General features: G+C 37.8%; 1 protein-coding gene across 4 annotated transcripts in view; it reads left to right on the top strand.

Annotated features, from left to right (window-relative positions):
- The window catches only part of CWC22 (CWC22 spliceosome associated protein homolog), a 36965-nt gene extending 18004 nt beyond the window's left edge, over positions 1–18961 (top strand). For all 4 annotated transcript variants that reach the window (XM_074910978.1, XM_074910980.1, XM_074910979.1 and 1 more), the window contains exons 15-20: positions 7442–7519; positions 8479–8631; positions 9540–9667; positions 10648–10749; positions 10862–11055; positions 14352–18961. In XM_074910978.1, the coding sequence (XP_074767079.1) occupies positions 7442–7519; positions 8479–8631; positions 9540–9667; positions 10648–10749; positions 10862–11055; positions 14352–14938 (1242 nt within the window). In that variant the 3' untranslated portion in view covers positions 14939–18961. The remainder of the gene's footprint in view (positions 1–7441; positions 7520–8478; positions 8632–9539; positions 9668–10647; positions 10750–10861; positions 11056–14351) is intronic.
- Positions 18962–20630: the final 1669 nt, after the last annotated feature.

The raw sequence follows: 20630 nt of genomic DNA, 5'->3' as shown, positions 1-20630 counted from the left end.
ATAAACTAACCCCTGTGGGTGAAACAAAAGCAGTTTTAATATAAGCAAAGCGAAGCAAAGGTCCGCGTGCGGAAGCAAAAGCAAACAGATTTATTCTCTACTTCCCATGGACAGGCGATGTCGGGCCTTCTCAGGACACAGGGCTCCAATACACGCAGTGGTTGCCTCTGAGGAACAAGGGTGACCCCCCCCTTCCTCCTTTCTCCCAGCTTTTTACTGAGCAGACGTCATATGGTCTGGAATATCCCTTTGGTCAGTTGGGGTCAGCTGTCCTGGCTGTGTCCCCTCCCAAGATCTTGCCCACCCCGTCCCACTGGGGGAAATGTCAGAAAGAGCCTTGGTGCTGTGTAAGCACTGCTCAGCAGCAGCCACAACACCAGGGTGCTGCCAACACCCTGCCAGCTCCCAGCATAAACCACAGCACCGTGAGCGCTGCTATAGGGGAAAACCACTTCCAGCTCAGCCAGACCCAGTACATCTGTGTTAAAGCTGCATCAATCCCATGCATTACCAAAGAAGAAAATTTAAATAAATTAAAATTGTAGTTAGAGGAGTATGGTATTACCAGTTGTTCTGGCTTCTGAACTGTGAGGAATGCAAACAGCAAGCCTGACTAAAATGTCAGGAATATGCTTATTATACTTTCCCTTAAGAGATTTTCATTGCCTCTGTTCTTGGAGGAGTACATTTCAGTTTCTGATGGTTTTTAGCTGGAAGAAAAGGAGTTGAGGATCCTCACAGTACTACAAATCTAGACAGGCGTGACAACCACTTAGCTAGAGAATTGATACTTCTTTAGGAAAACATATATGAGGAATAGAGTTGGTTTGGTTTGGTCTTTTTCTTAAAGATGATACTGCCTACAGAATACTTAATTTTAAAAGGTTCTTAGCATCATACAAGCTGAGAGCAGAAAAGGAATTGTCTTACCTTCTTGCCCAGTCTCCCTCAAGGTGGGAGGTGGGGTGGGGACAACTCAACCAGAAATACAACATTGTAATTACTCTTTGAAAATGTGCCTAAAACAGATTGGCTTTCAGGCTTTTGTTCCATTTTTGTTGTTGTTGTTGACTGTGATGAGAACTGAAGTAGTATACAGCAATGCTTGTAACTTTGCTAAATTAAATTAGAGCCTCTTCTATAAGAATATCTGACCCTCAATGCAGTTATCTCAGACAAAGTAATGGGTCATGGGATAGGGTTTTTTTTCACTTGGAAAGAGAAAAGTTATTGTAGGCACATCCTTCTTGAAAGAATTATGCATGCATTTGACACATTTTCATTTTTACAGGATGGTGTCACACTTGCTCAAAACAGTCCTAGTTGGAGGGGTGGGGGTGTCAGTGTCTCTTGTGCTATTTATGCATCGAGTCTTGAAGTTAACAGAAGTACTTATTTTGACATTCGGTGAGAATGTAGACCAGGAAACTGGTATAGAGTGGGATGGTCTGAAGCTGATAATTCTGTTCTGATCAAGTCGGTAATTTCTTAGATTCATTGGTTTCCTTTGTTGTAGGGCATTGCAGCTGGTAGGTTTGGCAGTGGCACCATGATTCGTTCACGGGCTTGCTATACTGCCTGTAAAAGGCGATCATCCTCAAGTAGATTTCTTGTCTTTTGAAAAAGGGTTTCTTCTTATGGACCTGAGATGCTGAATCAATCTGAATTTTCATAACTTACCAATTTTTTTAAAAAGAAGTACAGAGCAGTAACTCTGACATTGAGGTTTAAAGTATATTTAATTGCAGTTCTGTTAATACATAAACTTCCTTTATTTCCCTGCTGCTTTTGTTGTTGTTAATGTCTGGAACTGTAAGTCTAATGACATGGATGCACCTCATTTTCTGAACCATATGCTACTTTAGCCTGGACTATCGTAGCATTTAGTTAAGATTTTTCATTAAATTTAACTGTACTTGTTTTCAAATACATTGCCTTAAGTTTGCAAGTTCCATTGGTATGATCTTATTCTCAAACTACTGATCTGAAGATCAACCCAGCTTAAGGCATTAGTTATCTTAGTTTCCAGGTGCTTTAGTATGATAAATAACAGTAAAATAAGAATGTATATATTATATAAAATCTAAAATATAATTATTAAAAATCTTAATTCTTTAAAAATGCTGATAGCTGAATGTTAGTAATTTCAAAACTTTAGGAAGAAGCTGATCCTCAGCCTGATTTCCTTTGTGTTGAAAAGGACTGTGTGCTTACAGCTGTTTCTTAATCCAAGGGGCAATAAGTAATCCCTACCTACAGGGCATAGTTTCTTAAACTGGCTATCGCTTTATGACCTGTATGATCCTGGGAATAATTTTGACAGTCCATCAGTTTACAGGATGTTTATTTGGTACATAGATACACAAGTTATCTTATATGGCTTGTGAATTAGATATTCAAAGTGGAAATAATATATTTAACACTAGAGAGGCATATATCAGAAATTGAAAAGCAATCTGAGGTCAGTTCCTTGGGAGTCTTCAAAAGGTGTTGAAGAAAGAAAGAAGTTATTAGTGTTACCAGTAGCCTTGAGTTTGAGGTCCACACTCCCACTAGAAACTGGACTTTGATGTCTTTTAAGTCAAAACTGTTGATTTGTATACTTGTTTATATTATGCTACTGTCTGGCCATTTTACAGTGATCAAAGTTTTTACAAATTACATGGTGGTTTTGACCTGGTTTTCACACATTGTAGGAGCCTCAGAAGACTACAACCCAAAAACCCCCACCCTGCTTCTGAACACTCTGTAGTTAGGATATAAGGCTTCAATAGACAAGGTCTTTGCTTCTTCAGTGGCTTTAATTTCTGTAACATACAGTGCCATTGGCGTCAATGTAATGCCTGAAGATACAGAACGTCAGGAAATGTATGTATAGGTGCAAAATCTGGATATTGAGTTAAAATTTGGGAAGACCCATTAGTGAAAGCAGTTTTCCTCTTTCATTCCCTACAGTTAATAACGTAGATTACACAATTAAATTGAAAACAGTTTCTAAATAGTTATGTAGATGTGAATGAACTAGATGTTTTGGCTGACCTGTGACATCTGCAAAAGCAGTGCAAATGTATAAAATGCAAGGCACAAATTTCACATAATTCAAATTTCACATTGATTTAAACCAACCTATGTTCTTTGCTCGGTAAACCAAGTGCTGGCGCTGTTAGTTTTGTATTTTAAGAAGCTACATTAGCTTACAGGGTGGGGGTGTCTCATGATTGCTTCAGCTTGTGCATGCAGTGGATGGAACAGAGCCCTGTGGCTGGCAAGGGAGAGGAGGTGGAAATTACATCGCTTCCAGCTAGGGAGGGGAGAAGGAGACCTCTTGGAGGCGGCCTGTGGGGCAGCTCCAAAATTGCAGTCTTAGCTGAATGCAAATCTTAAAGAAAAGGAATAGCAAAAAATAAGGGAAGAAATGGGGGGGGGGAGGACACACTAGTAGCTGTAAAAAGGAACCCATGATCAGAAGGGAGTGAGAAAACTAGAGTTGCTCTAGCTCTTCCATCTGCAGTGAAAGAGCCTTTGTGTGAAGCTGAGAGAATACAGAGTGGGCAGGGTGTGCTTGTTTTTTAAAATGATAAAACTGGGGAAAAAGGCAAGTCTGATTTTTTCTGTCTTTCCTAGTTTACCCTTTAGCATCTTTAAATGTATGAGGATACTTGCCAAGTTAGATTGAGCCATGGTCTGTCTAAACCATTATCCTTTTTGGATAAGAGCTAGTAGGAAATGTTTAGGGAGAGCTGTAAGAAATGCAGTGTATTTCGAGGGAGCTTTCTCCTTCTGTCTTAGCAGTTTGGGGAAGTGCCTGTTTTTCCATGATACAATAATGAATATAAGATCTTTCCGTACAGATAATGAATGATCTTTTGTAATCTCAGATATTTTCAAAGTGGTTTACTTCATGATTGGATAGCTATACATACTTTTTTTAACTAAGATGAATAGTCCCTTGTTGAGCATTGTATGAAAACTGCTGACCAACACAGTATATAAATTGCCTGTAAAACTGGGAAACAAATTCATTGAATTCTTTAAAGTAAGTGATGGACTAAATGCAGGCTCTTCCTGACATAAGCATCACCAGAAGTGTTATCACTGGAAGTACAGAAATGAGTTAACTAACCTTTAAAGCAATAAATGAAGCTAGAATTCCCATGTGAACTTGTCGCATCTCTGAAGAAATAATTAAATCATTTTAAAGTTTTTTTTAATTTTTAATCTGGAAGACGGTTACTATAGACCTAACCTCAAGTTGTTTAGATAACACTAGCAACAGTGTCTTTGTGGGCAACTCTATTTTAATGCGTGTGGTTATTCAAGATAGCCTCCTAGAAATCGTTGTCATATTTAATTAAAATGTTAAAATATTTAATTACTGTAAACCACAGGGGATGCCAATGTTATAATTGCGTTTAAGATGAGGAAGAAAAGTAATTTGTTTTTCAAGTCTTGCTGACATTCTTAGCAGTGGCATCAGCACTTTACCCTTTTTATTGTTTAAAAACTGATTAACTGCAGCATTACTGTAGAACAGGATAATATAAAAAGTTAATATGCATTTTAATATATCACACTAACACGGTGTGACAGTGTTGAAAGGAATGCCTTTAAACACATCTAAGTTTGATACATTACTGCCTCATTATTTGGAGAAGATACTTTTTTTCCCGTTCAGCATGGTTGGCTTTTATTTGTTTTGAGTTTTATGATGAGCAAAATGTTTCTTTTTGGGATACATTCTTGGAAGAATGGCACAAGCGGGAGAGTGAAATCGTATGTGTTACAGTAAACTCGTGAGATATAAAGAGGACAAAATGCTTGAAATTATTCAGCATTTTTTATGGGAGTGTTATTATTAGTTTAAGGAGAAATTAAACTAATCGTGAAAGATACATGACTGACAACCAAAAACCTGTTTGGGAATCTCTTAAATTGGTTTATGCTATGGAGTTAGTCTTATGAGAAAATAATAATAAAAATTAATGAGAAAAAACTGCAGTCCTGTTTAAGTGCTGTGTATTTCATGGTTCTTAATTTACATAAAAATGTTTGCTTCACTCATCTTAATGTTTCAAAATAAACCCTAAACCAGTTCATAATTGCATCTAAACCAGTTCATAATTGCATTACAATCTGTAACCTACAGAGTAAGTCAGAGGAATAAGTTTGGTTTTAAACATGTATGCTTATTTGCCTAGATCGCTGCTCTCAGCTGGTGAAAGGCTCTGGTCCTAGAGGCCATGTACAAAGCAGAATCTACCTCTGTGTGTTCCCTGGTTCTTAGTTTGCTGTGTGTGAAGAAATAGGAGGAGGTAGCTGCCAGAGGGCAGTTCAGTAATGATCTTGGGGTGATGGTGTGTTGGGGAACAAGGAGAAAGGGAGCCAGACAACCTGGATAGCTGGACCCAAAGAGTGGTGGTGAAGGGAGTTAAATCCAGTTGGCAGCCAGTCACGAGTGGTGTCCCCCAGGGCTGGTGTAGGGGCCCTGTTTAACATCTTTATTGATGATCTAGACGAGGGGATCGAGGGCACCCTCAGTCAGTTTGCAGATGACACCCAATTGGGTGGGAGTGTTGATCTGCTCGAGGGCAGGGAGGCTCTGCAGAGAGACCTGGACAGGCTGGAGCCATGGGCTGAGCCCAACTGGGGGAGTTTCACTAAGGGCAAATGCCGGGGGCTGCCCTTGGGCCACAACAACCCCCAGCAGCGCTACAGGCTTGGGGAGGAGTGGCTGGAGAGCTGCCAGTCAGAGAGGGACCTGGGGGGGTGATTGACAGCCGGCTGAACAGGAGCCAGCAGTGTGCCCAGGTAGCCAAGAAGGCCAATGGCATCCTGGCTTGTGTCAGCAATAGTGTGGCCAGCAGGGACAGGGAAGGGATCTCACCCCTGTACTCGGCACTGGTGAGGCCGCACCTCGATTCCTGTGTTCAGTTTTGGGCCCCTCACCCCAAAAAGGCCATTGAATGACTCGAGCGTGTCCAGAGAAGGGCAATGGAGCTGGTGCAGGGTCTGGAGCACAGGTCTGCTGGGGAGCGGCTGAGGGAACTGGGGGGGTTTAGTCTGGAGAAGAGGAGGCTGAGGGGAGACCTCATCGCCCTCTACAGCTCCCTGACAGGAGAGTGCAGAGACGGGGGATGAGTCTCTTTAACCAAGTAACAAGCGATAGGACAAGAGGGAACGGCCTCAAGTTGCACCAGAGAAGGTTTAGACTGGATATTAGGAATCATTTCTTTCCAGAAGGGGTTGTTGGGCGTTGGAATGGGCTGCCCAGGGAGGTGGTGGAGTCCCCATCCCTGGAGGGGTTCAAGAGTCGGGTTGCATAGTCCTGAGGGATCTGGTGCAATTGGGAACTGTTAGTGTTGGGTTGATGGTTGTACTGGATGATCTTCAAGGTCTTTTCCAACCTAGACGATTCTGTGATTCTGTACTTCAAAAATACTGGGACTAACTGTTTGATAGGGTATTGGTGGAAGGAGAGCCTCTTCTGTAGGCCTGCCATAGCTGGTGCTTGCATCCATGTCCACCATGGAAGGGGGAAAAATGGAAGGTAGTCGGGGGGGGAGGCAAGGTGATGCATAAAACTTTTGGGGAGGCTAGTCTAGCTAGGCTTTCTCTGCACCTCCCTAGCTAAGAAGGAGAGATGCTTTTCTAGAGGGTGATTCAGAACAGAACATGAGTCTAAACCAGTGTCTTTAGAGCAGTTCCTCTCACTCTCTTGGTTATAGAGGAAGTCCAGGCATACTGGCTTCCCAAGGCTGAGTTTAGACTTTCTGAATGTCATTCTCAGGCTCTGGTGAAGCAGTTGCAGTGAAGCACTGCCTTCTGCTTGTTTACGGTAAGCAGAGCTTGTCATGATAATTACATCTAATTAAAAGAACCTTGTATATACCAAAATCTACAGATATTTCTGACTTTGGAAATCTGCTGCTAAGTATGCACATTGTATCGTGAGTTACCAAATGGCTTGGCTGTTTTGACATTTGGAAGTTGCGAAGAATCTACATTCTTATAAATGCAGGGTGCTTTTGAAAAAGAAAAAAAAAAAACACAAAAAATTCCCCAATAAATTAAACCAAAACCACAAAATCTCTAAAAACTTTCCTTTTTAATCTTACATCTCCTTTTGGCACTGTGGTAAAGTCAGTTTGTAAATTATTTTTTACATTTTTTGGTTACATGTACAGTGTGTTAGCTCATAAATTTTAGTATGAGCAGAAGAAGAAATTTGAATGGGTAAAGTTAATACTAGTGTCCCAGATAATTTCTGAAACCTGAGAAATTCAGAAAACTACTTATGTTGCCAATGAAGTTTTAAGTAAATGCTCTTCTTTCAAAGCTCGCATCCATGTAAGGCTTTCTTCAATATTTTTGCACTTACTAATGGTGTCTTCTTGCATGCTACAGTGAGTTTACCTGAAGAATTTTTTTTATCTTAAACCAGAAAGAACTCTGCAATATGATACTTGACTGCTGTGCTCAGCAAAGAACATATGAGAAATTCTTCGGTTTACTGGCAGGGGTGAGTTCCGTTTTCAGAATGTGCGCTTTATGGTAGATAACTTCATTGATTTACTTTTCTGTGTGTCAAACTTAAGTTTTAATGGACAAATTAATGGACAATAAATCAGTGACAAAGGAATGGTACTAAAAAGAGGTAACAGTATTCTGAGTTACCAGAAAATTTCCTGCTGAAGATTAATTTTGGAGACTCTTTTACCACTGCATTCGAAGCTGCTCATTAGTAGGTTTTATTTAGAGCACAACACTAAATATTTACTGTCCCAGGGTTGTGGGTGGGGTTTTTGTTTGTTTTTCAGTAAACAGCTAGCTCTTTAACTAATTACTAATTTAGTTGCCATTATTTCTTAGTTACTAAGTTTTCTGTATCTATATTGACAGGTCTGATAGTTAAGATAGAATACTTGTCTTCTCAAGGGAGCAAGTTATGCTGAAAGGTAGTGGGTTTGTTGATTTGTATTTCTCGTCCTGTATTTGAGGAAATACTTCTGCTGACATTCGGTTACAAAGCACTAATCATACGAATCTACACATTCAGTAGAATATGAATGTTTATTTCCACGTTCTTTGGAATGTTTATGTTCAAAATGTCTTACTGCTGTGTTCCCTGCTGCTATTTTAAATAGTCGTTCAATGATGTCATGAAAAAAAGTTACATTTGTTGGCGTTACATCAGGTGAAAATACTGCATGTGCAGAAGTAAAAGCATTTACTGGATAATTTGGTGTAGTTCAAAACTGATAATTAGTACTTTGCAATGCAGATGAGTTTCTTCTTCTGACAAACTGTTGAAAGCAATAAAATGTACCCATTTGAAGGTATATTCTTCTCCTCCAAGGGTTATTTAAAAAGAAAACCTTGTGGTAAATGTTTGCACCATTAGGTCACTTACATGTAGGTTATTTGCATATTCAATATTTTGTTTAATCCTGTTGTTTAAATTGTACAATGTTGTCTCAGCGTTTCTGCATGTTAAAAAAAGAATATATGGAGTCCTTTGAAGCTATTTTCAAAGAACAATATGATACCATTCATCGTTTGGAAACGAACAAACTGAGAAATGTTGCCAAGATGTTTGCTCATCTACTGTACACGGATTCGATTCCATGGAGTGTAAGTAAAAAAAGGATATTGTCCTAGATTTCCTTTTCAATAATTTATCTCTGGTATTCAGAAATAATATACAATACATTAGTTTTCGTATTTATTCTACAATTTGGAACTACTTGTATTTGTAGCAAAATGGATTATTTTAAGTATCTTCTGAGACGTTGTTGAACAACTCTGTGTTGCTCCATCTCCTCTTTTTGCTCCTTGTGCATCGTTATCCTCCTTCCCTCATTCTTAAGTAGTGATTTAAGCTTTTATTTTCTGGAGCTCAGCTGGAATTGGTTTATTAAAATGTACTTTTTTTAGAATTTTGAACTTTTAATCAGCAATGTAAATAGCAGTACTGTCTTTAAAAAACAAGCCTAAAGAAACCTTTAAAATTATATATTAGAAGTTTTACGATTGTCAAAAATCTTAAAATACTGCCTTTCTGTGATTTAGTGCCAAATGAATAAATAAAGGTGGTCTTGCATTCTGAGATATAATAGTATAACATTAAAAATGAAGAAATAAATATCAAGGTAACTCTTCATACTGTTTTATTCTTGTTTCACAGCCTAGTCTAATTGTCACACTTCAGGCACACAGAAGTCAGTACGTTTTGCTCCTTTAGACCTTAAGTCAGAAAGCTTTAACTTCCCAGAAGTTCATACACCTGATTTTCTGTTACGGAGCTTTCCTGGATAAAATAAATCCTTAAAGAATTAGTAGCATAAATATGATCAGAAACTGCTCCCATATGGTAGAAAAGAATTTCTGAAGAAGAAAATCTCAACTAGGAATTACAGAGTTTATGTTCCTGGGGAAGGAAAAATAAAATCTTTATTAGTTATTGCAGGAGGACGGAAGTTTTTTAAGATAAATAAAATAATTTATGTTTAAACTAAAGGGTTTTTTCTAAATATTTGCAGGTCCTTGAATGTATAATACTGAGTGAAGAAACTACCACATCCTCCAGTAGAATTTTTGTCAAAATATTCTTTCAGGAACTCAGTGAATATATGGGACTTCCTAATCTAAATACACGGTTAAAAGATGAGTAAGTTGAAATTTCATTTTAAAAACTGTAAATGTAATTAGTTTCTTTATCTGAAAAAGTACGGCTAAGTATTCTGTTTTCAAGTTCAACTAAGTGTAGTTCTGTAGCTGCTGTACTTCAAGAATAAGTGCACGTATCAATTTAGTCATTGCAATGAGTGAGCAATTAAGCTGAGTGTGTTACCATCCATTTGTGTTCAGATACGTGCATGCCTGTTTGCAAGATGTATCTTACTTTTTTTTTTCTCAATGACATTCAGCTTGTTATAAGAATTTTCCAAGTGCAAGTCTATTTTTATATATTCTCAGCTATATATCTGTGTAGTGTTACTGTGGCATCTTTTTCTGACAAAACTTAGAAAAAAGCACATAAATACTAATAACAGTTTTTCAAGGATTAGTTGCTTATCCTTAAGTGTAGTGTAAATAGCACATTCTTTTAAGCCTGTAGGTGATTTAATACATTGCATTCTGGCAGTGTTCCTTTCGGTTGCTTAAGCTGTTTCCTGTAAATTGGGATTTCTTCTATGTATGATGAAGGATTTAGTAGATGCTCTAGCTCATGTAAACTTCAACTTGAAACTAAACTTAGGTCCCTGTTTGAGATTTAAGCATAGATACCTAGATCTTTGAACTTCTTGGACAACAAGTATTATAATCTGCTTTCACAGGCTAATGCAATTTCATAAGTCTCTTCAGGGCTTCACAAAATCAGGCTTTCTGTTGTCCTAATTTGATACTATATATGTAATTTTTCTTCTGTGGAAGAAGTTTATGTTTTCATAAAAGAGCAATTGTTTAAATAGCATTTTGATCAGATACATCACAGATACCAACAATTAAAGTTTTGAAAAACAAATGAAGAGGAAAATTTTTGCTGTCCTGTGGAGACCCATACAGTTTCTTTTTCAGTTTATTAATGTCAGTGAGAATTAGTGCTAAACTGGCATGGTGTTTAATTTAGATGTTTGTTTCCATCAGAACATTGCAGCCTTTCTTTGAGGGATTAATGCCTCGGGATAACCCAAGAAATACTCGCTTTGCCATCAATTTCTTCACTTCTATTGGCCTTGGAGGACTAACGTGAGGAACACTTTTCTGATTTGATACTTAATTTCCCTCTCTTCCCCGCCCCCCCCCCCCCAAAAAAAAAAAAAAAAAAAGTGAAAACAAGGTGGGTTTTTTTGTTAATTAGGGATGAATTACGGGAGCATCTTAAAAATGCACCAAAGATGATAATGACACAGAAACAAGATGTTGAGTCATCAGATTCCTCTTCATCTTCAGAGACAGACTCTTCATCAGATTCTGACAGCAGCAGTAGCAGTAGCTCAGAGTCATCCAGCAGCAGTGACTCCTCATCTAGCAGTGACAACAGCAGTGACTCAGGTATTTAAACACAGCCGTAGCTATGGTTAACTATAACTATTTACTACTTTATTATTTACTTCTATACACCTATTTATTTCTGTTTCTCTGTATGCTTGTTTTGAGGAGAAACTAGCTAGACAGTGATAGTTTCCCTGCATTAAAAACTAATCCTTTTTTTAAAAAACAAGTTTTAAAATATTTAATATTGTTCATGGAAATTCATTTGGGAGTTTAGAAAAACTGTGTTCCGTTTCTAAGAGTCTGAGGAACATTTCTGTGTTGCACAGTACTATCACTTCTGTTTAGTGGAGGATGGAGGGATTAGAGTGATTCCCTATTAATACCTCTGTGGGATGCTGACTGGTGAACTGTAGAGGCTAATGCCTACAACTCTTTTCTTTGCTTGGCTTCATTGAGTGAGCTTGATACTACTTGTGTCCTTCCCTGTGAATATGTGCTAACTTCATGGGTTGGAAACTACATGGTTCAGTTCTAGCGCTGTGTTTAAATTTTATTCTCCTTCCAGGTCTCCATTTCTAATTCCTCTTCCTCAGGAAGAGTGTGTGTGGTGATACAGGGAAGGTTCTTGTCTATAGAGAAATCTCCAAGGAAAAATTAGCTTTTGCTGACAACTTAGTATTTTATAGTTCTGCATTATAATTAGTGTTTAGCATCTTACACCATCCTGCTGATGTAGAACCTTCTATTTGATGTGAAGTGTCATAAACATTGCTTAATCTATCAAGTACATGCTAGTATGAGTTAGTGTGTGCAGTCTCCCCCATTGTATATAATGTGGGCAGATGATAACACAGCATGACTTTCTATAATACAGAAGCTTGCTGATTCAAAGATAATTTGATTTATTACACACCTTTGAAATAAAAATGTTGATTAATAAAATAAAAGCAGTGTGAACTGCTCATGCTTTGGAAATGCTTTTTTGTTCTCCATTGCAGTTTTACTGTACAAAGTCTGGTTTGTGTGTCATCACATTAATGACTACAAAGCACTAGAGGAAGGCACAGTTAAACAGGGTCAGAGAGGTGTTGGTTCAGCAAAGAGCCAGATGGCTCCTGCATAGACAGCTGCAGCTCTGCTGAGCTGCTTGATAGGAAACAGAGAGGTAAGTCCTTAGTGACAAACCAACTGAGTCTGCAGTCTGCTAGTATGATGAACACTATTTTTGTAAGCTTAGGACCTTCCCTTTTACTACTTGGCCTTCCTCCATTCAGGAACACATTCACGAAAACTTGCATTTTTATATCTTTGCAGCCTGCTTTCACTTTTTTTTTTTTCCCTCCTGATTCTCGTGTACTTAAATACAGTGGTCAGAACACTAATTGGAGGTAACTATATTCTTTAATGGTCAGCTTGGTTGAGGTACAGTACTGGTTATAACTCCAAGTCTTCCTGTGTTTGCAGCGTTTTAAATCTTTAAAATAACTTGGTAGAGTTGAAAGTCATTTTTCGGAGGAATGTGCTATAGTGTTTCAGTGTTTTAACAGTGCAGTGTATAAGAGAAAATAGAAAACCTGCTGATGAGAAATCAACCATACAGCTAAATTAAAAATTACTGTCTTACTGACACTTAAAGTATGGAACTTTACCAGCTAGCTCAGCTCAACACTGCTCTGGAGAGGTCATTCCAACCAAAACAGGTCCAGCAGAGGACAAAATCTGTCATCAAAGCAGCTTCGGTCTTTGTATCTACTTTCTCAGGTCTTTTTCTGTATTCTGGTGGATGTAAAATAATAGGGAAAACACTGTTTAGAAAACTTTTAATTCATTAAAATCTATCTGAATTGATCCATTATCACATTTTATCAGAATGCCAGGGAGACTTAGTTCAGACATGAGCTAGCCAGCTCCTGTAAAATTCAGATATTTGATGTACTATTGAATCAGTTTGTCTGTGATATTTTCAAAAGGTGATTAGAAACAGCTGATACGATACTATAGTTTATACAGTAATGAATGGTTATTCTTAAATGGCTGCTACTGATGAATATGGTCAACTGAAATCTAGAGGTTCCTTATAAAGAGCAAACAGGAAGAGTAAGGCCTCTTCCACTGGGATGAGCACTACTGTGTATTTAGAAATACAGAGGTTAGTTTTAATCTCAAATTGTTGACAAAGCTGTGGCTGTTTCTTCTGAAAGTGAGCCAGAGGGCCATTGTTATGTTGCTGCAGTACCACTGTCTCAAGCCATCTCAGCATGACTCTAGTTTCACCATAGGATAGTGTTGAAGATTTTTTTTCCCTCTCTGCTGTTTTTAATCTCCTTTAATTGATAAGCTTTTCCAGGAAGTAGTTGGAAAACTAAAGGATTTTAAGAGACTGGATGGTCTGGGAAGGGTGATCTTTCCTAAAAGAATTACTTGTGAGAGTGCTTTGATGTATGACTTTACAGCCTATGCCTAGCCTTTTTGTATCAAGTTAGCAAGAGGATGATGATGGGTAGAATTTCTCAAAGATCAGGCAACAGTTGCAGGTAGATAAGGGATAAAAGCCCTGCTGATGGATACTCCTGAGTGGCAGCCACATCTGTACAAATCTGAGTTGTTCCCTCTTAAACAAATAACCGGGGGTGGGGGGAAGGTTATTGGAGTTTTGTCAGCAGATAGAATTTTAAATCTTCAAATATGAAAGCGTATCTTGCATAACTAAAAAATTCTTGGATCAACAGGTTTGCAGATTCCCATTTAGTAACTTGCTCTGTTTTAATACTGATATGACTGCTTAGTAATGTTTTGCATTCAAGTGCAGGTTTGTTCGGGTTTTTGTTAAGTTAAGGAGGAAGTTTCTTTTTGAACTGCATCGTGATTGTAAATGGGATGAAGTGCAGAGGGATATTCCCTAATTTCTTATTTGTATGCTCTTAAGGTTTTAGGCTGATGCATTGTGACCTTGCTTTTTGTTAACATGAGGTACTTGTGTTAATAACAGTGGAGTTACTGAGAAATATTGAAGCTTAGAGGAAAAATAGAGAGTACTCTTGGGCTTGATAGTCTGTTCACACTTTTATGGAGAATTTCTCTTTATGTAAAATAAAAAGCCTGTAATGCAGACAGACATTTAAAATCAGTACCTGCTCAATTAACAAATGCTTGAATTTTCCCCCATTGCATGACACAGTTGGGGGTGGGGGGAGCAATAAAATCAAAGCTCATTATTTTGAAACCTTTGTCCGGATACATACCCACAAAAGTTTTCCAACAGAAAATACCTCTATAACTTTCTATGTTGTTAAACAAGTTAATCATAATAAATTAAAATGCAACCTTATTTCCATATTTTTTTATAATTTCAGATGTTCCTAAAGCCAAAAGAAGGAGAATGCAAAAGAAAAATAGAGAATCTGATAAAGTTTCCAGGAAAAAACAAGACAGAAAAAGGAAATCACTGGAAAAGAAAATGGGAAGGAGGCAGCAAGAGGAAAGAAGTGATACTGAGAGCAAATCAGAAAGAAATCATCGAAATTTGAGAGAATCGCACAGAAGAGATGACGTATCAAAATATCATCACAGAGACGAGTCCAATGACAGAGACGCTTACCATGGTGGCAAGGATCGGAACCATGAAAGAAGTAAGGATCTGGTAAATAAACACGGTAATTCAAAACCAAAGAAAGCAGAGAGAAGGGCTTCTTTGTCTGATGATGAAAATTACAGACACTGGAGCAAAGATAATGGACATCGCAGCAGAAAAAGAGAGAGATCAAAATCTGGAGAGAGAGGCCATAATAATTCAAGTCCGAGAGAGGAGGAACAAGAAGACAGATACAGAAATGGCTCAGAGAAACACCGAGAGAAGTACAACCGTTATTCTGACCAGTACAGAGAATCAAGAAAGAATGAGGACAGACGAAGGGAGAATTCCCCATACAGACGAAAATAATACCTAACCAGAGTTTGACATAAATGTGCATTTCTGAGCTGTTAAAACTGTATTTTAAAACCTGTTACTAAACTTTCTTTAAAAAAACCTTTTGTACAAAGTGATAGTTTGCATTTGTAAATTTTATCAGACTTTTTCAGATTTTCAGTACCACTTTTTTATAATTATCGCATTGAGCATTTCTGTTAAATTCTTCCTTCAGAAAGATGAAGCAGTTTATTTTGTGAATAAACCTGTTAAGATCTCAGCAGAATGGGTGGTTTTGTCACTTAGTTTCAAGTATTTGTAACTTTATCATCTAAAAACCATGGAGGTTTAACTTTGCTTGTAAGTTGAAAGTCAGATAGAGAGGCTAGGGTGATAAACGCAACAATTTCAGATTGCAATCTGAATGCTACATGAGAAGGCTTTATAAAAATTTTCAAACCAGCATGAGTGCTTCAGGCATTCTGTAGTTGTTTATTCTATTAACTTCGCAAACAGGGAAGCAAGTTTGACCAAAATTTTCAGGAAATACTCCAGCTGATTTTTTTTCTTCTAGAGTTAAAAATTGGAAAAGCAATATTGCTGTTTTAAATGTCACATTTGAAAGTGTGTCAACTTGTTCTGTTACTTTTCACAATGTTTTTTAATATTGCAACATCCTGAGCTAGTTACACTTGTGGGAAAAAATTAGGTTGTTTTTTTCAACTATGAGTTTGATTTTAAAGTCATAGATTGCAGCTCTAGCCCTACAAAGGAAGTGTTTAATAAGGAACGTCTTTCCCAGTATATAAAAAAAATAAGAAAACAAAATAAGAGGTGTTTCAAATCTTTTTAGTTTTGAACTACATGGCTTGAAGTGCTTAAATTTATTGGAGGCATAGTTTAAAAAAAAAAAAATCAGTTGCAGCAGTTTATATTATAAATTGTTCTACCTGGAGTCATTTGAAGCAACTAGCTCAACATTCATTGTATGAGTAATAAATCAAAATCATCTGGTTAAGGCACTGAATCTCAATAGTAACTAAGGAAAATTTTGCAAGTCTTTCAGCTGGAAATAGGGAGTAGTGTGGACATGGTCAGTAGGAAAGACACAGGTGGTGGTTGTATATTATGCAATTGTTGATGCTGTAAGACCACTTTTTTTTTTTTTTTTACTGTGTGGAATGAACACAGTTGCTGGGTATATGACATCTTACACATTTCATGTGTAAATCATATTTCATCTTGTATAAAACGTAGAAAATGTATTTGAGCTGTTTTATAACAGAAAATAGAACAATTCCTAAGGAAATACATCAGTTTTGCCTAAATCTTGTCACAACATTTTTCTAAGAAAAATGTCACATTTTTAAAATGTTTTCTGTATTTAACAGAATTTATTTCTGCAAGCTTTCATGTAATAAAACATTTTCAGTCAAAAACATTTTCATGGAAAATAAATTCATATTGCAGAGAAAAAATAAGATTTCTGTCTTATACCACACAGCTAAAAATGTTTTAGTGGCATCATGAGGTATATCTTTAAACGCTGGTGGTTTTTTTTGTCCCACGCACTTCTCATTTTCAAAATGATTTGTGCATTTTGACAGTATATGTTAATTCCAGGAGAACTTAATTTGAAAGAATGTTTTTTAAAAAGAATTCTGCTGATACTTGTTATGCTGCTTTGATAGCTCTCTATAAACATGACTGGAAATGATCTGTACTTCATAATGGTTTAATTCTACAAACTTAATTTATCTAGAGTAATGCTTCCCTTACTGTGTTATGGGTTTAATAGCATAAATTTTATTAACCCATAGCTTTTGAGATATTTTGTTCAAGTTAAAAAGCTTCTTAGTTACATCTTTAATAAATGGAAATACATTAAACCAATAAATGTGAAAACAAAACATTAAAAAATGAAGTGTTTGATCTCAGACATGGTGAGCAGGAAATGCCATCTTAAACATCTCCAGTTCTTTGTGTTATTTCATCCTAGCTGATAAAAATACTGTGCTCTTTGATAGCGAAAAAGGGAGAGGGTGAGATTAGGAATTGAGCTGGGGTCTTAGCTGCATATACAATTTCTCAGTGGGTTGTTTTTTATTTCCAGAAATATTAATAGATATGTAATAGAATGACCTATTAAAAACAGCTGTTATTGTTAACATTACTACTATGAGCAGGTTCATGTTAGCTAGAAGCAGTCAGGCAGTGAGCAGCGGTTCTGATGCCTGCCTGCCGACTAACAGGCACGTGCTCAGAAGAACGGCTGCGCTGGGGCAGAGCAAAAGTGTCTCCAGCCCAGAGACCTGGTGGTCAGTAATACCGAGTGCTTTCCCAGTTTTTAGCAGACTGTTGCTTAAGGGCTTCCTGAGCCAAAGGCACTATGAGCATCTCTGAATATGGCCTTGCCCTTTAAGTGGCCTAATTCTTTAACTCATTTTGGGGGTCCTTTGCCAGCAGTTCCAATATTTTACATAAAAGTATGTTTCTTTTCTGTCTTCTGCCTGATCGCTTTTCTGCTTTCTGATGGGTTTTATGAATAATGTGTGTAGTTGTTTCCTGCCTGCCATCTTGTTTGTGATTTTTCTAGACCTAAACCTGTATATTCTTGGCAATTTCTTTTCCATAAGTAAAAATTCACCTGTAATCTCTCCTTGTGGGGAACTGTTCTGTAGCCCTGATCAGTCCTCCTGCCCTAGTTATTTATTTTACTATATTCTTTACAAGGGAAGTCAAAATACTATGTAGTACTCAAAATAAGGATATTCCAGGAGCTGCATAGTGACATAAGAATTTGAGGGTTTGTTTTCAGTCTATCCTCTCAATTGCTGTAGAGCTGAGTGGTCCACGGTGATCTCAGGCTTGCTTTCCGCAGCAGTAACAGCTAATTGTAGACCATGCACGGTAATGAATTGACTCGTGCATCTAGTCTGTAATAAATACTGGAGCTCTCTATTGTGTTTTGAATAGCAGTTTTGACACAAAGACTTCAAGAAGCTCTTCACTATTTTGCTCAGCTGTTAATGCTTGTTACTTAAAAGCATGGTTAAACCTCCTAACCTTAGCTTTTTGCAGTTGGGTCTGGTTCTGACTTTGTTTAACAGACCTCTGCTATCAGAAGTCACCTAATGCAACTGCTTCTGGGCTGTGTTCAGGTAATGACTTGGCTGCCTCTCACATAAAATAAATACTAAGCTGCTTTGGTCTTACTGAGCTGCAGGTTTCAGCCACGAGTGCTCTTGACTCAGAAGAATGAAAATGTGTCAGAGAAATGTGCTGTGTATGTGCCCTGTAACTAGCAACCTGTACCCTTGGACTTACAAAAGTGTGTGATGAGTGGGGGTATTCATAGCAATGCGCTGTCAGCCATCTGGGCCTTGGTCTTTGTGGGGTGTTTAAATATGTAACCGCTGTTTGCTTCTTGAGTTGGCTCCCCCAGTCCCTTGTGCTGGTCAGCACTCGGGCACGAGTTCCATCACGCTGTCTGCCTTCGCCCCTCAAGGGGGAACAGCTTCTAGAAGAAACTGTCAGACTCGGCTTGGCCTGAGCCGCTATGAACCAAAAAGATGTTTGGGAAGGAACTTGTGACAACCTGTTTTGATCTCATATACCTAAAATTGACCTTTCCGAAGTAGTTGTAATATCCACGTTCATAGATACAGTATAGAGAGATTGCATCCCTCTTGCTAGGACTCCCTGGCTACGTTTCTGAATTTGCTCGTGGTGTTCCAGAGATGAGCTGCTGACTCACCCAGTGAATTCACCATCCACGTAGGAATAGATCTTGACCGAGACGTTTGTGGTGTTTGTAAGAAGCATTATTCTGTTCTCTAACTATAAATTTATTGGGAGTAAGGCTGTGAAGCTGATTATTCACATACTCAAGTCTGAAGAATGGGGGGGTTTTGGAAAAAAAAAAAAAAAGACTACCACTGTTTAAGTCATCTTGTTATATAAATCGTCAAAATATGGCTGCATAGTGTGAATAAATTAGAAATTTTGGGAAAACTATCCACTCCCTTTGTTAAAAATACTTCAAAATTGTCATTAACAGATCATGCTTTCCAAAGCAGTTTTAGTTGCTTTTTAAGCAATATTGCAGTCCTCAAACCGTAGATGGTTCATCTCCACAGTTGTGCATGGGAATGGGAACTTGACTACAGGAATGTTTTTCTGTTTGTGTCATTCATGTTAAATGAAGTTTACAAAGAGATCATGTACATATTGAAAATCAAATTCAGTTTTGGAAATTACTAGTAGTACTAATTAGATTAAGACAGTATATTGTTTTAACCTATGAGTGTGGTGTTCTCTAATTTACTTAAGGTTCCAGTAACATAACTCGTCTTAACTTTTGAATGCAGGGTATACTCTGAAATAGGTGAGCACGTCAGCCACCAAAAGAATACATGAGCTAGGGTGGACACTTCAAGCTCCAGTAGCAATTTAAGTGCCTCCCTGTCATTAAATTTGTACAGCCTTATGAATATAAAATCTTCATTCACCATTCTTAAACTACTTTGAATTATTTTTCACTGTTTAGGAAAGCATAAGGCTATTTTTTTTTTTTTTTTTAGAATCTAAACAAAACAAGAGTCTATTATGTTAGCAGAGAGAATTGACTCCAGTTACTCTAATAACACTCAGAGAGCAGGGAAACTTGTCCTTAAATTTTTTCCAATTGGGTATTTTTTTAAAGCTTTTTTATTTGTCAAAATATTTCTTTAGGAAATGAAGTAAAAATGCAGAATAAGGGGTATTTTAATTAAAACTCTACATAAAACTTACATTAGTAGGCTAAAAGTGGCATGAGCTAAATACTACTTTATACACTGGAAAAACAAGGTCAGTTCAGAAATGTTCTGCTTTTTATATGTTATCCTCAAGCAAGTCTATAATTTGGCTGACACTAGTTAGGGATTTTCTTTTCTTGTCTACTCATGACTATCATCAAGCATTTTCTTATAACTTTAAAAAGAAAAAAAAAAAAAAAAGGAGGGGGTGCGACTTAAAGCTTAGCATTGTTGGGAAAATGGCTTGTTAACCCATAAAACACAAGTCCGTTAAGAGAATTAACTGTCACATTTTGACTCCATTTAAGCTATGTCTGTCTTGAGTCCTCTTTTTCTATTGCGGACATGGAGAAGTCTGAGATACTCAATGACTTTTGCCTCAATGTTCACCGGCGAGGGCTCCAGCCACATCATTCAAGACACAGAAGGTAAAGATGGGGACTGGAAGAAGGAAAAACTGCCTACCGTAGGAGAAGATCAAGTTTGAGACCATCTAAGGTGCACAAGTCCATGGGACCTGACAAGATGCTGATGTGACAGGTCCTGAGGGAACTGGCAGATGAGGTCGTTAAGCCACTATCCATCATATTTGGGAAGTCGTGGCAATCTGGTGAAGTTCTCACTGACTGGAAAGGGGGAAACATAGCCTCCATTTTTAAAAAGGGAAATACAGCAGACCTGGGGAACTACAGGCCAGTCAGTCTCACCTCTGTGCGGGGCAGGATCATGGCATGGATCCTTCTGGAAGCTGTGCTAGGGTACATGGAAAATAAGGAGGTGACTGGTGACACCCAACACGGCTTCACTAAAGGCAAATCATGCCTGACAAGTTTAGTGGCCTTCTGTGACAGGGTTACAGTGTTGGTGAATAAGGGAAGAAGAACTGACATCATCTACCTGGACTTGTGCAGGACACTGTCCCACAT

Source organism: Athene noctua, chromosome 7 (assembly GCF_965140245.1).
Source record: "Athene noctua chromosome 7, bAthNoc1.hap1.1, whole genome shotgun sequence".
Classification (NCBI taxonomy): domain Eukaryota; kingdom Metazoa; phylum Chordata; class Aves; order Strigiformes; family Strigidae; genus Athene; species Athene noctua.
This window is presented reverse-complemented; position numbering and strand designations above follow the sequence as displayed.